We start from the raw sequence: 14,668 nt of genomic DNA, 5'->3' as shown, positions 1-14,668 counted from the left end.
TTTCAATAACTCTCCCTAGAAAAATTTCGCCAAATTTTCAACAATTTTCGTAATTTAACTGGACATTTTCTTATAAATTTCGAAATCCGGAAGTTAGCTTCGGTCTGATTTTTTTGATATTGTTAAGTTGCTCGGTGAATAAAAATCCGCGTGGGTAAAACTCAACAATTTATTTCTTAATAGCTCGGATTTACGCGACTAATTACAGAGCGATTATGTACAAAATTAATTCCGGCGCAACTTCTCTTGACTCAACTAGCTGAAAAATCGTCGTTGCCGAAGGTGGACTCCATTTAAACAGCACGCGGTCCTTCTCGAAACGCCTAGGTCACCGCTTCTAGACTTCTCCGGAACCCACATTCGCGACTTGCGTTTCCAAGCGTTTCTTTAGCGCACTGAGGATGAGTTATCATCGGCGCAAGACCAGAAAGGAGTCGTACCGAGGCGGCGTATAGGTTTATTTCGTAGCAACAGGGCATAAACGCGTTATATTTTTGAAATCACCAGGACGAAATCGATTTTCCAGAATTTTTGAGGAATTTCTTCGCGCTATTTTTTCAAAAGAAAAATTTTTCAGTAAACTTCCCCATGAAAATTTCGCCAAATTTTCCACAATTGTCGAAATTTAGCTAAATACATTTTTCTGTATTTAAAAGAATATCTTTTCTAACCGAAAATTCTTAGATCTTGCACATTTTCTTATAGAATTAGAACTCCAGGAGTTAATTTTGACCTCATTTCTTCGATTGCCCTCTGAAATATTGCAGTTTTTTGTATTTAAACAAAAAAAATAATTTCAAACCGAATATTTGCGCTATTTTTTTATATAACATGACGAAATTAATATTCACCTGAATCATCAAACTATTCTACACTATTAATTCAAATGAACCACCTCAATATTGCTTTTTGAAAAAAAATCAAATATCTAATTCAACGTACTTACTTACATTTATGATTGAAAGCACACTAAAAATTATCATTATTTCAATATCTGACCTGGAAATTTTTAATAGTCGTCCACTGAAATCTACCAGCGTCATTAGAGAATATCTCAAAGAACAACGGTTCCAAGATAAACCTTGAGGAACTCCGCTTTGTTGAACTTAAAACCCTCAACCTTCGCAAAAAGAGAGCTTTTACATGAACATGATTCCACCAACTACATAAAGCTGTTTCAGAAACCACAAGATCAATAGGAAAACATCACACAAAAACTGAGTAAAACTTTTTGTGTGCAAACCGCGCTCATTATAGAAATCATTCGTGAAAAAAGCAGAATATAAAACTCGTTTTAGTGCGAAATTGGATTTATTTCCAGCTTTATAAACCGCATAAATTGATGAAATTTTCCATTGGTGAGGAAATAGGTACACCAGACCTGAAAATTAAACTGAATATAATTAATTGATTCGGGTTTAGTAATACATCAACACAATCCCACACACCGAAAGCTGGTATAACATCTGGGCCACATGTCCATCGTAGTTTTAATTTTTCAATGGAATTAAAGATGTCAGACATGAATAATGGGTTTTTCTGTATTAAAGCTGTTGATGTTGCAGTGACAGTTTTAAAAACTGGTAAACTTTTAAAACAACTTGATCGATTCTCTCGCCTCTTCAAGATCCAATTAAGAATAAACAGCTTCCCAAAATAAACAACACTCAAACACAAAACCTCCCAAAGTAGCAACTTCTCTGCAACTTTCGTCACAAAAGCCAAATGCCCCGGAAAATTCAAATGATCGCACTTTAAGAATATTTTTCATCCCTCTTGTGAACAGCTGGCACATTCACATTATTTCATTTTCGCTGAAAAGCAGACGCAAAGTGGCCATCCGTGCCCCAAATACAAGCATCCGGACAAAATAAAAATGATAAAACTTTCAGGCTGGAATTTTATCGATCGTCCAGGTCTTCCAGGAATTCGCTTCCTTAAAGTCGGAGCTTCCGCCGCACATGAGTTTTCAGCATCCGTGAGGGAAAATCGATGCCCGCTTCAGCACGTCCATAAAAAGAAATTAATTGTAAGGCAGTAAACCGGATTATGTGTGTGCGAAGGAGATTAAACAGCCTCTGGGAGCTGGCTCAAACGATATCTTCAGAAATTGTTTTGCGTGATTACTGATTAGGTGTGGTGCGGCGAGAAAAGTGGTTTGGAGTCATCCTTGGGGAACTTATTTTTTCGTAGTCGAGGAGTCAAAGTAACCTAAATTTAAACACAAGAAATAAATTAAGTGAAGCGTTGAAGCATTTTCTCCGAAGCTAATAAAAATAAAACATTTATCGGTTTTATTGCGAGCAATAAACACACGAGTATAGTTTGAACCGGACGCATTACGTCCTGGAGAAAGCAAAAAGACAACCCAACGCTCCTGAACGAAATCGTGATCTCACAATGAAGTCACGGTTGCTAAACTTAGCAGAACCTTGAAGTCCGCCTAAGAAAAAATTCCAGCGGCGTCCCTCTCCGCGGAAAAGCAAAATTTCCTCCAAAAATAATAAACCCGCATTTGATCGCTCCTCACTGCCCCTCCCATCCCAGAATAAGTCACCTCTTCAGATCTATTCCCGGCAATAATAAAGCGGCAAAAAAATAGACTCGTGTGCCGCATTCTTCCCCGACGTCATAAACTCTCGAATCTTGCTCTTAATTAAACCCAGTGAGTTTGCAGTGAATCAATAAAGTGTTAGGAAGTGTTTAGAATTCCGCCTCGCTTTGCATACCTATGTCTGCTACCAACATAAACAGATGCGCGTTGGTACGTCACTCGAAAAGGGCCTCAGACGGTTGGTAATCCTGGCACTGGCCGAAGACATAAAGCTAAAAATAGCGGCCGTAAAACCGGGATAAAAATTAACATGATATGTAGTTTAGTTTAGTTAGGAAAAAAGTTAGTGCAGTGTTACCAACTGCGGAAGATGCCGCACTTCTTGAGGCGCATCGGGTCCGTGTCGGCACAGAGGCGTTCCTCCAAACTGATGCGTTTGGTAAAGTCGTGTAAATATTTACGGGCCAGTGGCGTGCGACTTGAGGTTTCTGAAATTATTTCGGGGATTTGTTGCAGGTGCTGTCGCTGGGGGCGGACGTCCTGCCGGAGTACAAGCTGCAGAATCCGAGGATACACAACTGGACGATCCTGCACTACTCCCCCTTCAAGGCCGTCTGGGACTGGATCATACTCATTCTAGTGATGTACACTGCGATATTCACGCCTTACGTCGCCGCTTTTTTACTCAACGAGCCGGACAACAACAGGAAGAACAAGAAGTACGGGGAGGACCCGATTGTCATCATAGATCTGATAGGTGAGTACGTGTGGAGGAATCCCGAAAATGCGCACGTTTACATTTGCATAATCCACGAAATTCCAGAATGTGAAAAGAAATTCCGCAAAGCTGTACTGACAGATCTTTAGCAACTGAATGTTTTGAAAAACGAGACGCTCATATGCTCGATTGAGCTCTATTTTTATCGCGGCTATTGAAAATCCCATAAACGCATTCCTCGTAAAAGAAAAAGAGAAATTAAGTTATCTACTGAAATAAAATGAAATTTATGAGGTGTGTTCTGTGTTTATGGTCGTATTAGCTGCGCGTTTTGAACTTCGAACGAGTTTTCAAGTAATTGTGGTGTAGGTGTCACTTGTCAAAAGGTTACCGGAGGAAACGTCATCGTTTCGTCATTGCAACCGGGTTGCGGTTGTGTCGCGTATTTCGCGAGAAAACTTTTAGTCTTGTTTATAAATAAAATTGGATTTTTTTATTACCGGCTTTACTACAAGCGTTCATTACGTTTACGTTTTGCTGTCCCATTTAGCTTCTAATTTTAGACTGTAATTACAATCGAACGATCTACACGTAAACTTATTTTTGAGGTTATGTTTACCGGTAGGTAAGAAAATCACTGATATTTGTAAAAAATGCAACTTTGATACAGACTTTGCCTTAAAGTGGCTTCAACATAACATTTTTCGAAAAAAGTTGTACCAGTGTGACCATAGCAGTCTAAGATTAAATGTGATTTAAAGACCCATGTGATTATTAAGTGAAGTGCAGTGGTTTCAGTGTGAAAAGTGTAAATATAAAGCCAAGTTTAAGGATAGGTTAAATACGCACATAAACATACATAAACAATGTATACAGGAAGTGGGGTTATTTAGTAAAGTAATAAATCTTTCCTGGTAGTCTACACAACTTTCATCACTGTTTTTTATTTAAAAGAATTATTTGCGTGTGATGTTGGTTGCATACGTATCGATCGATGAAAAAGGTCCTTTCTTTCAAAATTTCATAACATTCGCTTAAATGTTATAAATAAACTGTTATAATCTCGGATGAAAAGTTATGGAATGTTGATAAATTAACAACTTAAATAAAACCATCCGGCAACTTTAAATATAACCTGTATAAAAAAGAGAAGTTTGCGTAGTGAATTTCGTGATACGTGGTTTATATGGTTAATTAGAATACTGTTAAGTTGTATTGCATCCATGAACAGTTAAAACTCTTGACATGAACTGTCAATTTACGAACAATAAAGCCAAACACTAATAAACTCGTAGAACCGGACTGTGGCATCGAATGTAATTCATTTTTTTCCTTGTATGAAATTACAAGCTGAATTTAATCTACCCTTATTTTCAACGTATTTACATTAGGACTGTTATACAAGGAGTGATACCATTACTGAGGGTGACATACCTCTAAAAATGCATAGTTGACTATGTTACTAACATTCTTAATTAAATTACGGGAGTGCGTTTGAAAACCACTTTTTAGATTAAAAAATCGCTCTATTCTGTGCGTTAGGAGAAAGGATAAGAGTGTACATGGAGTGACTTAATTTCTGAATGCTTCAAAAATAATGCACAGAAAGATTCCTGAGATTCTTTCAAGTTACTTCAAAAACAAAGCAAGGGATCTCCGAGATTCTTGAAATTACTTCAAAAACAAAACAGAAGGAGTCCGCGAGATTTTTTCAAATTACTTCAAAAACAAGACAAAAGATCTCCGAGATTCTTTCAAATTACTTCATAGACAAGACATCAAGGAACTCTTGAAACTACTTCCAAAACAAAACACAAGGGACCCCCGAGATTCTTTCAAACTACTTCAAAAACCGGACTCAGGAGTGGTCCCCAAGATTTCTTTCAAATTACTTCAAAAACAAGACAAGAGATTCTCTCTGATTCCTTCAAACTACTTCAAAAACAAAACTCAAGGACTTTTCAAGATTTTTTTCAATTTACTTCAAAATCAATAAAAGGGATTCCCGAAATTCTTGTAAACTACTTTAAAAACCAACACACAAGAGATCCTCGAGATTTTTTCAAATTACTTCAAAAAGTAAACAAAGGATCTCCAAGATTCTAATAAATTGCTTCAAAAATAATGCACAGAAAGATTCCTGAGATTCTTTCAAGTTGCTTCAAAAACAAAGCAAGGTATCCCCGAGATTCTTGAAATTACTTCAAAAACAAGACAAGGGATCCTTGAAATTCTTTCAAACTACTTCAGAAACAAAACAGAGGGAGTCCGCAAGATTTTTTCATATTATTTCAAAAACAAGACAAGACATCTCCGAGATTCTAATAGATTGCTTCAAAAATAATACACAGATAGATCCCTGAGATTCTTTCGAATTACTTCAAAGACAAGACATCAAGGAATTTCAAAGCTCTTCAAACTACTTCAAAAACAAAACACAAGGAACCCCCGAGATTCTTTCAAATTTCGTGAAAAACAAGACAAGGGATTGCCGAGATTCTTTTAAACTACTTCAAAAACCAGACTCAGAAGTGGTCCCCAAGATTTCTTTCAAATTACTTCAAAAGCAAGACAAGTTGTTCTCTCTGATTCTTTTAAAGTACTTCAAAAACAAAACCCAAGTACTTTTCAAGATTTTTTCAATTTACTTCAAAAGCAATAAAAGGGATCCCCGAAATTCTTACAAACTACTTTAAAAACCAACACACAAAGATTTTTTCAAATTACTTCAAAAAGTAAACAAAGGATCTCCAAGATTCTAATAAATTGCTTCAAAAATAATGCACAGAAAGATTCCTGAGATTCTTTCAAGTTACTTCAAAAACAAAGCAAGGGATCCTCGAAATTCTTTCAAACTACTTCAGAAACAAAACAGAGGGAGTCCGCGAGATTTTTTCAAATTACTTCAAAACAAGACGAAGGATCTTCAAGATTCTAATAAATTGCTTCAAACATAATACACAGAAAGATTCTTTCAAATTACTAAAATGACAAAACGTCACAGAATATTAAAATTCTTTCTACTAACTAGTTCATAAACGAAACATAAAGGGACATCGAAATTCTTTCAAAATACTTCAAAAACCAAACTCAGGGGTGGTTCTCGAGATTTTTTTTTAATTATTTCAAAAACAAAACATGTAATTCCCAAGATCCTTTCAAACTACTTCAAAAATAAAACACAAGGGGTTCCCGACATTATTTCAAACTACTCCAAACAAAATACAAGGGATCCTCAATGTTCTTACAAACTACTTGAAAAACCAGACACAAAGAGTCCCCGAGATTCTTGGAATTACTTCAAAAACAAAACAAGGGAACCCGAAGTTGTTTCAAACTACTTTAAAAACAAAACACAAGAGACCCCCGAGATTCTTTCAATTGATGCACTTCAAAAACAAGACAAGGGACCCCCGAAACCTTTTCAAACTACTTCAAAAACAAAACACAAGGAGTTTCTGAGATTCTTTCAAATTACTCCAAACCAGGCACAAATGATCCCTAAGATTCATTCAAACTATTTTAAAAACTAGACATAAGGGGTCCCGGAGATTAGTTCAAACTACTTCAAAAATGAAACCCACAGGAGGTCTCCGAGATTCTTTTAAACTATTTCAAAAACAAAACACAAGCGGTTCCCGAGATTCTTCCAAATTACTTCAAAAGCTAGTCAAGGGATCACCGAAGTTCTTTCAATCTACTTTAAAAACCAAGACACGAGATCCCCGAAATTCTTTCAAAGTACTTCAAAAACAAGACCAACAGGAGGTGCCCGAAATTATTTTAAACTGCTTCAAAAATCAATGAGAGGTGTCCCCGAGATTTCTTACAAATTACTTCAAAAATAAGACAAGGGATTCCCGAGATTCTTTCAAACTACTTCAAAAACGAAACACAAAAGGACATCGAAATTCTTTTAAACTACTTTAAAAACCAGACTCAGAGGTGGCCCCAGAGATTTTTTTTCTAATTACTTACTTCAAAAGCTAGACAAGGGATTCCCGCAGTTCTTTCAAACTACTTTAAAAACCAAGACACAAGAGATCCTCGAGATTCTTTCAAACTACTTCAAAAACAAGACCGGCAGGAGGTCCCGGAGGTTCTTTTAAACTACATACTTCAAAAATCAGACAAGGGTGGTCCCCAAGATTTCTTACAAATTACTTGAAAAACCAAGATACAAGAGATCCTCGAGATTCTTTCAAACTTCTTCAAAAACAAGACCCGCAGGAGGGCCCCGAGATTCTTTTAAACTACAGACTTCAAAAATCAGACAGGGGTGGTCCCCAAGATTTCTTACAAATTACCTCAAAAACAAGACAAAGGATCCCCAAAGTTCTTTTCAAACTACTTAAAAAACCAAGACACAAGAGATCCTCGAGATTCTTTCAAACTACTTCAAAAATAAGACCCGCAGGAGGTCCCGGAGATTCTTTTAAACTACATACTTCAAAAATCAAACAGGGGTGGTCCGCGAGATTTCTTACAAATTACTTCAAATGTAACACAAGGGATTCCCGAGATTCTTTCAAACTACATCGAAAACAAAACACAAGAGGTTCTCGAGATTCTTTCAGATTACTTCAAAAACTAGAAGAGAGATCCCCAAAGTTCTTTCAAACTACTTTAAAAACCAAGACACAAGAGATCCTCGAGATTCTTTCAAACTACTTCAAAAACAAAGCCAACAGGGAATCCTCAAGATTCTTTCAAACTACTTCAAAAATAAGATACAAGGAATTCACGAGATTCTGTCAAACCACTTCAAAAACAAGACCCGCAGGAGGTCCCGGAGATTCTTTTAAACTACATACTTCAAAAATCAGCCAGGGGTGGTCCCCGAAATTTGTTACAAGTACTTCAAAAATAAGACAAGGGATTCCCGAGATTCTTTTAAACTACTTCAAAAACGAAACACAAAGAGACATCGAAAGTTTTGTAAACAACTTGAAAAACCACACTCAGGGGTGGTCTCCGAGATTTATTTCAAATTACTTCAAAAACAAGACAAGGGATTCTCGAGATTCTTTCAAACCACTTCAAAAACAAAACACAAGGGGTTTCCGAGATTCTTTCAAACCATTTCAAAAACAAGGTAGAAAGGATTCCCGAGATACATGAAATTACTTCCAAAAAAAAAAAACACAAGGAATCCCAGAAATTATTTCTAATTACTTCCAAACCAAGACAATGGATTCCCGAGATTCCTCAAAAACCAGATTCAGGTATGGTTCCCAAGATCTCTTTCAAATTACTTTAAAAACAAGACAAGGAGTTCTCGAGATTATTTCAAACTACTTAAAAAACAAAACACCCGGGATTCCCGAGACTCTTTCAAAGTACTCCAAACCAGGCACAAGGGATCCCCAAGATTCTTTCCAACTACTTCAAAACCAAAACATAGAAGGTCCCCGAGATTCGTTCAAACTACTTTAAAAACGAAACCCACAGGATATTTCCAAGATTCTTTCAAACTACTTAAAAAATAAAACACAAAGGATTCTCGAGATTCTTGAAATTATATCAAAAACAAGACAAGTTAACCCCGAGATGCTTTGAAACACTTCAAAAATTAGACTCGAAGGTGATCCCCAAGATTTCTTTCAAATTACTTCAAAAACAAGACAAGGAATCCTCAAAATTCTTCCAAATTTTTTCAAAAACAAGACAAGGAATTTCCGAGATTCTTTCAAACTACTCCAAATCAGGCACAAAGGTTCCCCAAGATTAATTCAAACTAGTTCAAAAACTAGGGGCAAGGGGTCCCCGAGATTCGTTCCAACTAGTTCATAAACGAGATCCACGGAAGATCTCCGAGATTCTTCCAAATTACTTCAAAACCAGACATAGGGAGCCCCCAAGATTCTTTCAAACTACTTCAAAATTAAGACAAGGGATCCGCGAAATTCTTTCAAAGTAGTTGAAAAACCAAGATATAAGGGATTCTCGAGATTATTTCAAACTATGTACTTCAGAAACGCGACCCACAGGCGGTCCCCGGAATTCTTTCAACCTACTTCAAAAACAAAACTAGGAATCCCGAATTTCTTTCGAATTATTTCAAAAACAAGAGCAGGGTTCCTCGAGATTCTTTCAAATTACTCCAAACCCAGCACAAGGGATCCCCAAGATTCTTTCAAACTACTTCAAAACCAAAGCATAGAAGGTCCCCGAGATTCGTTCAAACTACTTCAAAAACGAATCCCACAGGAGATTCCCAAGATTTTTTCAAACTAGTTCAAAAATAAAACACAAGAGGTTCCTGAAATTCTTTCAAATTACTACAAAATTAAGACAATGCATCCCCGAAATTCTTTCAAAGTACTTTAAAATCCAAGACACAAGAGATCCTCGAGATTCTTTCAAACTACTTCAAAAACAAATTACAAAGGATTCTCGAGATTCTTGAAATTATATCAAAAACAAGACAAGGTAACCCCGAGATTCTTTCAAACACTTCAAAAATCAGACTCAAGGGTGATTCCCAAGATTTCTTTCAAATTACTTCAAAAACAAGACAAGGGATTCCCGAAATTCCTTCAAACTACTTTAAACACAAAACACATGAAATTCCCGAGATTCTTTCAAACTACTCCAAACCAGGCAAAATGAATCTCCAATATTCTTTCAAATTAGTACAAAACAAAACAAGGGATTCCCGAGATTATTTCAAATTGCTTCTAAAGTAAAACACGGGATCCCCGAAATTCTTTCTAACTAATTTAAAAACCAAGACACAGGAGATCCTCGGGATTCTTTCAAACTACTTCAAAAACAAAATACAAAGGATTCCTAGATCCTCGAAATTATTTCAAAAACAAGACAAGGAATCCTCAAAATTCTTTCAAATTTTTTCAAAAACAAGACAAGGAATTTCCAAGATTCTTTCAAACTACTCCAAATCAGGCACAAAGGTTCCCCAAGATTCATTCAAACTAGTTCAAAAACTAGGCACAAACGAGATCCACGGAAGGTCCTCGAGATTCTTTCAAATTACTTCAAAATTAAGACAGGGGATCCGCGACATTCTTTCAGAGTAGATACTTCAAAAGCGCGACCCACAGGCGGTCCCCGAAAATGTTTCAAACTATGTACTTCAAAAACAAGACTAGGAATACCCGAATTTCTTTCAAATTATTTCAAAAACAAGACCAGGGTTCCCCGAGATTCTTTCAAATTACTCCAAACCAAGCACAAGGGATCTCCAGGATTCTTTGAAACTACTTCAAAACTAAGATATAGAAGGTCCCCGAGATTCGTTCAAACTACTTCAAAAACGAATCCCACAGGAGATTCCTAAGATTCTTTCAATCTACTTCAAAAATAAAACACAAGGGATTCCTGAAATTCTTTCAAATTACTTCATAATTAAGACAAGGCACCCTCGAAATTCTTTCAAAGTACTTTAAAAACCAAGACACAAGAGATCCTCGAGATTCTTTCAAACTACTTCAGAAACGGGACCCGAAGAGCTCCCCCAGATTCTTTCAAACTACTTCAAAAACAAAATACAAAGCATTCTCGAGATTCTTAAAATTATATCAAAAACAAGACAAAGTAACCCTGAGATTCTTTCAAATACTTCAAAAATCAGACTCAAGAGTGTTCCCCAAGATTTCCTTCAAATTACTTCGAAAACAAGACAAGGGATTCCCGATATTCGGTCAAACTACTTCAAAAACAAAACACAAGGGATTCCCGAGATTCTTTCAAACTATCCCAAACCAGGCAAAAGAGATCCCCAATGTTCTTTCAAACTACTTCAGAACCAAAACATAAGTGGTCTCCGAGATTCGTTCAAACCACAAAACAAAATACAAGGGGTTCCCGAGATTGTTTCAAATTGCTTCAAAAGCAAGACAAGGGATCCCGAAATTCTTTCAAACTAATTTAAAAACCAAGATACAGGAGATCCTCGGGATTTTTTCAAACTACTTAAAAAACAAGATAAGGAATCCTCAAAATTCTTTCAAATTTTTTCAAAAACGAGACAAGGGATTTCCGAGATTCTTTCAAACTACTACAAATCAGGCACAAGGGGTCCCCGAGATTCGTTCAAAAAAGAGCTGTACAAGAAGTTCTCGAGATTCTTTCAAAATACTTCAAAAATAAAATATAAAGTGTCCCCGAGATTTTCTCAAATTACTTCAAAAACAAGACAAGGGATCTCCGATATTCTGATAAATTGCTTCAAAAATAATACACAGAAAGAAATTCTTTCAAGAAAAAAAACACAAAAAAATAACGAAATTCTTTCAAACTACTTCAAAAACTAGACTCAGGGGTGGTCCCCGAGGTTTCTTTCAAATTACTTCAAATACAAGACAAGGGATCCCCAAGATTCTTTTGAAACCAAAACAGAGGTCCCCGAGATTCGTTCAAACTACATACTTCAAAAACGAAACCCACAAGAGGTTCTCGAGATTCTTTCAAACTGCTTCAAGAACAAAACACAAGGGGTTCCAGAAATTCTTTCAAATTACTTCAAAAACGATACAAGGGATCCCCGAAATTCTTTCTAACTACTTTAAAAACCAAGACACAAATGATCCTCGAGATTCTTTCAAAGTACCTCAGAAGCGAGAGCCACAGGAGGTGCTCGAGATTCTTTTAGACTACTTCAAAAACAAAATACAAAGGATTCTCGAGATTCTTGAAATTATTTCAAAAACAGGACAAGGCAACCCCGAGATTCTTTCAAACTACTTCAAAACCCAGACTAAAGGCTGGTCCTCCAGGTTTCTTTCAAATTACTTCAAAAACAAGACGAGCGATCCCCGAAATTCTTTCAAACTATGTACTTTAAAAACCAAGGCACAGGAGATTCTCGAAATTAATTCAAAAACAAAAATTCTTCAAAATTGCTTCAATATTTTTCAAAAACAAGACAAGGGATTTCCGAGATTCTTTCAAACTAGTTCAAAAACACAGCTGCACAGGAGGTCCTCGAGATTCTTTCAAAATACTTCAAAAACAAGACAAGGGATCTCCGATATTCTAATAATTGCTTAAAAAATAATACACAGAAAGTTCCCCGAGATCCTTTAAAAAAACACAAAGGAATAACGAAATTCTTTCAAACTACTTCAAAAACCAGACTCAGGAATGATCCCCGAGATTTCTTTCAAAGTACTTCAAATACAAGACAAGGGATTCCCGAAATTCTTTCAAACTACTCCAAACCAGGCACAAGGGATCCGCAAGATTCTTTTGAAATACTTCAAAAACGAGAGACATAGGATGTCTTCGTGATTCTTTCAAACTACTTCAAAAGCAAGTCAAGGGATCTCCGAAATTTTTTCAAACTACTTTAAAAACCAAGACACAAATGATCCTCGAGATTCTTTCAAAGTACCTCAGAAGCGAGACCCACAGGATGTGCTCGAGATTCTTTTCGACTACTTCAAAAACAAAATACAAAGGATTCGCGAGATCCTCGAAACTACTTCAAAAACAAGACAAGGAATCCCCAAAATTTTTCAAACTACTTCAAAAACAAACACGAGGTATTCCCGAGATTCTTTCAAACTACGTCAAAACCAACACACAAGAGGTCTTCGAAATTCGTTGAAACTACTTCAAAAACCAGACACAGGGAATCCCCGAGATTCTTTCAAATTACTTCAAAAGCAATACAAGGGATTCCGAAATTCCTTCAAAGTACTTGAGAAACCAAGATACAAGAGATTCTCGAGATTCTTTCAAATTACTGCAAAATCAGGACAAGGAATCCCCGAAATTCTTGCAAACTACTGTTATGAAAGAAACCCATACGCCGCCCCGGTACGATGTCTATGGGTTCTAGTATGTACGGCGATGGTAACTGATAACTCATTCCTGATGACGGCGGCTGGGCGCCGTTCGCTAAAGGAAAGCCTGGAAGCGGAAATCGCAATGGGTATTCCAGAAAGACCTCGATTGCGAATCATCTAGAAGGGAAGTACGAATTTAAACGGAACGTGATTATTCAGTCAATTCAGTCCACGGGAGTACCGTCAAGTTGAGCCGGAATTATTTTATACATAAAGTGTTTTTGCTAAAATAATATTTTGTTCAACTAATATTTCCGTACAAATTCTGTAAAAATTGTTAAGAATATTGTTACTATTAAGTTTTGTAGTCGAAAAAATATATACTTTTTTACTGATGCTGCAGCGTTCGCTTTAGAAACAACGTTACCATAACCCATTCCGCATAACATGTGTTCGGAGCTTGTTTAGACTCTGCTTTTTACTTTCAAAAGTTTGGATTAATTCAGGATTTTGTATAAAGTTGTCAGTAAAAATGTTTTACGTAAACACTGTCTGCGGAACGACTCTCAGTTTATTGAGGCAAATTTTAAAAACAAACCACAGCATAAATAAAATCGTTCGAATCTTAACACATTAAACTGTTTATCTCGTTTCTGAATTAAAAATGTAGAGGGAACAGAAAAAACTTGAAACAATAATGGACACATAAGTACATCACCGATCGATGTATGCTGGAGCGCACAAACTCAATCCATTATTCTGTCCGAGTTTTGGATATTAAATAAACCTAGGTAATATCTACGAACTCCCTTTTGTTGCAAAACACCCACTAAAACGCGCCGGGTTTTTCCGACAAGCTGATGATGTTTTTCAATCAGAAGAAGCTGAAAGCCATCTAATTGGTATGAAAGAAGTTAAAATGGGTCACAGTCACACTATAATTTTAGCTTTCTATATTTATGTTCTTTATATTCGGTGGTGCGAGAAATGTTCACCGGAGACCTTCCACTCAAGTTCAAGCTCTTTTTAAATCATCAATTCCTGGCGTTCCCTCGTTATCGATTCCTCTACGTCTCTCAAGATTTCATTAACGAGAAACCGATCGCCAATTGTGAAGTAACACTCAACCGATTGTAATCCCGCACTATTGTCTGCCAGGAACAAGAAATTTAACGTTTACCGCAAACTAGCGAGGATAAAACTTAACTCTCTTGATTTTTTTCCTTTTCCAGTCGACGTCACCTTCATCATCGACATCTTGATCAACTTCAGGACCACCTACGTAAGTGGCAACGACGAGATCGTCTCCGACCCGGTCCGGATAGCAGTTCACTACTTAAAAGGATGGTTCTTCATCGACCTGGTGGCCGCTGTGCCTTTCGATTTGCTGTTTTTCGGCAGCGACACGGACGAAGTAAGTCTCGAACCCTAACCTCGCCGTTGGTGTTCTATAAATGTTGCATTTTTGATGAAGGGAATGTTCGTTGTTGATAGTCTGATAACGACACTGTTAAGTGGGAGGATACGTAGCTAGAACCGACTCAAAGATCGCAGTTTTTCGTGATTTTTGGGTTCGTTAGATCACTCCATCTTTTCATTGAGCAACTCTTTTTTTGACTAATGATCATTTTTAAAACAGAGATT

General features: G+C 36.7%; 1 protein-coding gene across 12 annotated transcripts in view; it reads left to right on the top strand.

Moving 5' to 3' along the window:
- The window catches only part of LOC135140256 (potassium voltage-gated channel subfamily H member 6-like), a 262,036-nt gene that overhangs the window by 222,128 nt on the left and 25,240 nt on the right, over positions 1-14,668 (top strand). For all 12 annotated transcript variants that reach the window (XM_064070741.1, XM_064070737.1, XM_064070740.1 and 9 more), the window contains 2 exons: positions 3,071-3,311; positions 14,257-14,438. In XM_064070741.1, coding sequence (XP_063926811.1) covers positions 3,071-3,311; positions 14,257-14,438 — 423 coding nt within the window. The remainder of the gene's footprint in view (positions 1-3,070; positions 3,312-14,256; positions 14,439-14,668) is intronic.

Source organism: Zophobas morio, unplaced genomic scaffold, assembly GCF_036711695.1.
Source record: "Zophobas morio isolate AGI-343-1 ecotype UQ-CSIRO unplaced genomic scaffold, CSIRO_AGI_Zmor_V1 ptg000038l, whole genome shotgun sequence".
Taxonomy (NCBI): Eukaryota; Metazoa; Arthropoda; class Insecta; order Coleoptera; family Tenebrionidae; genus Zophobas; species Zophobas morio.
This window is presented reverse-complemented; position numbering and strand designations above follow the sequence as displayed.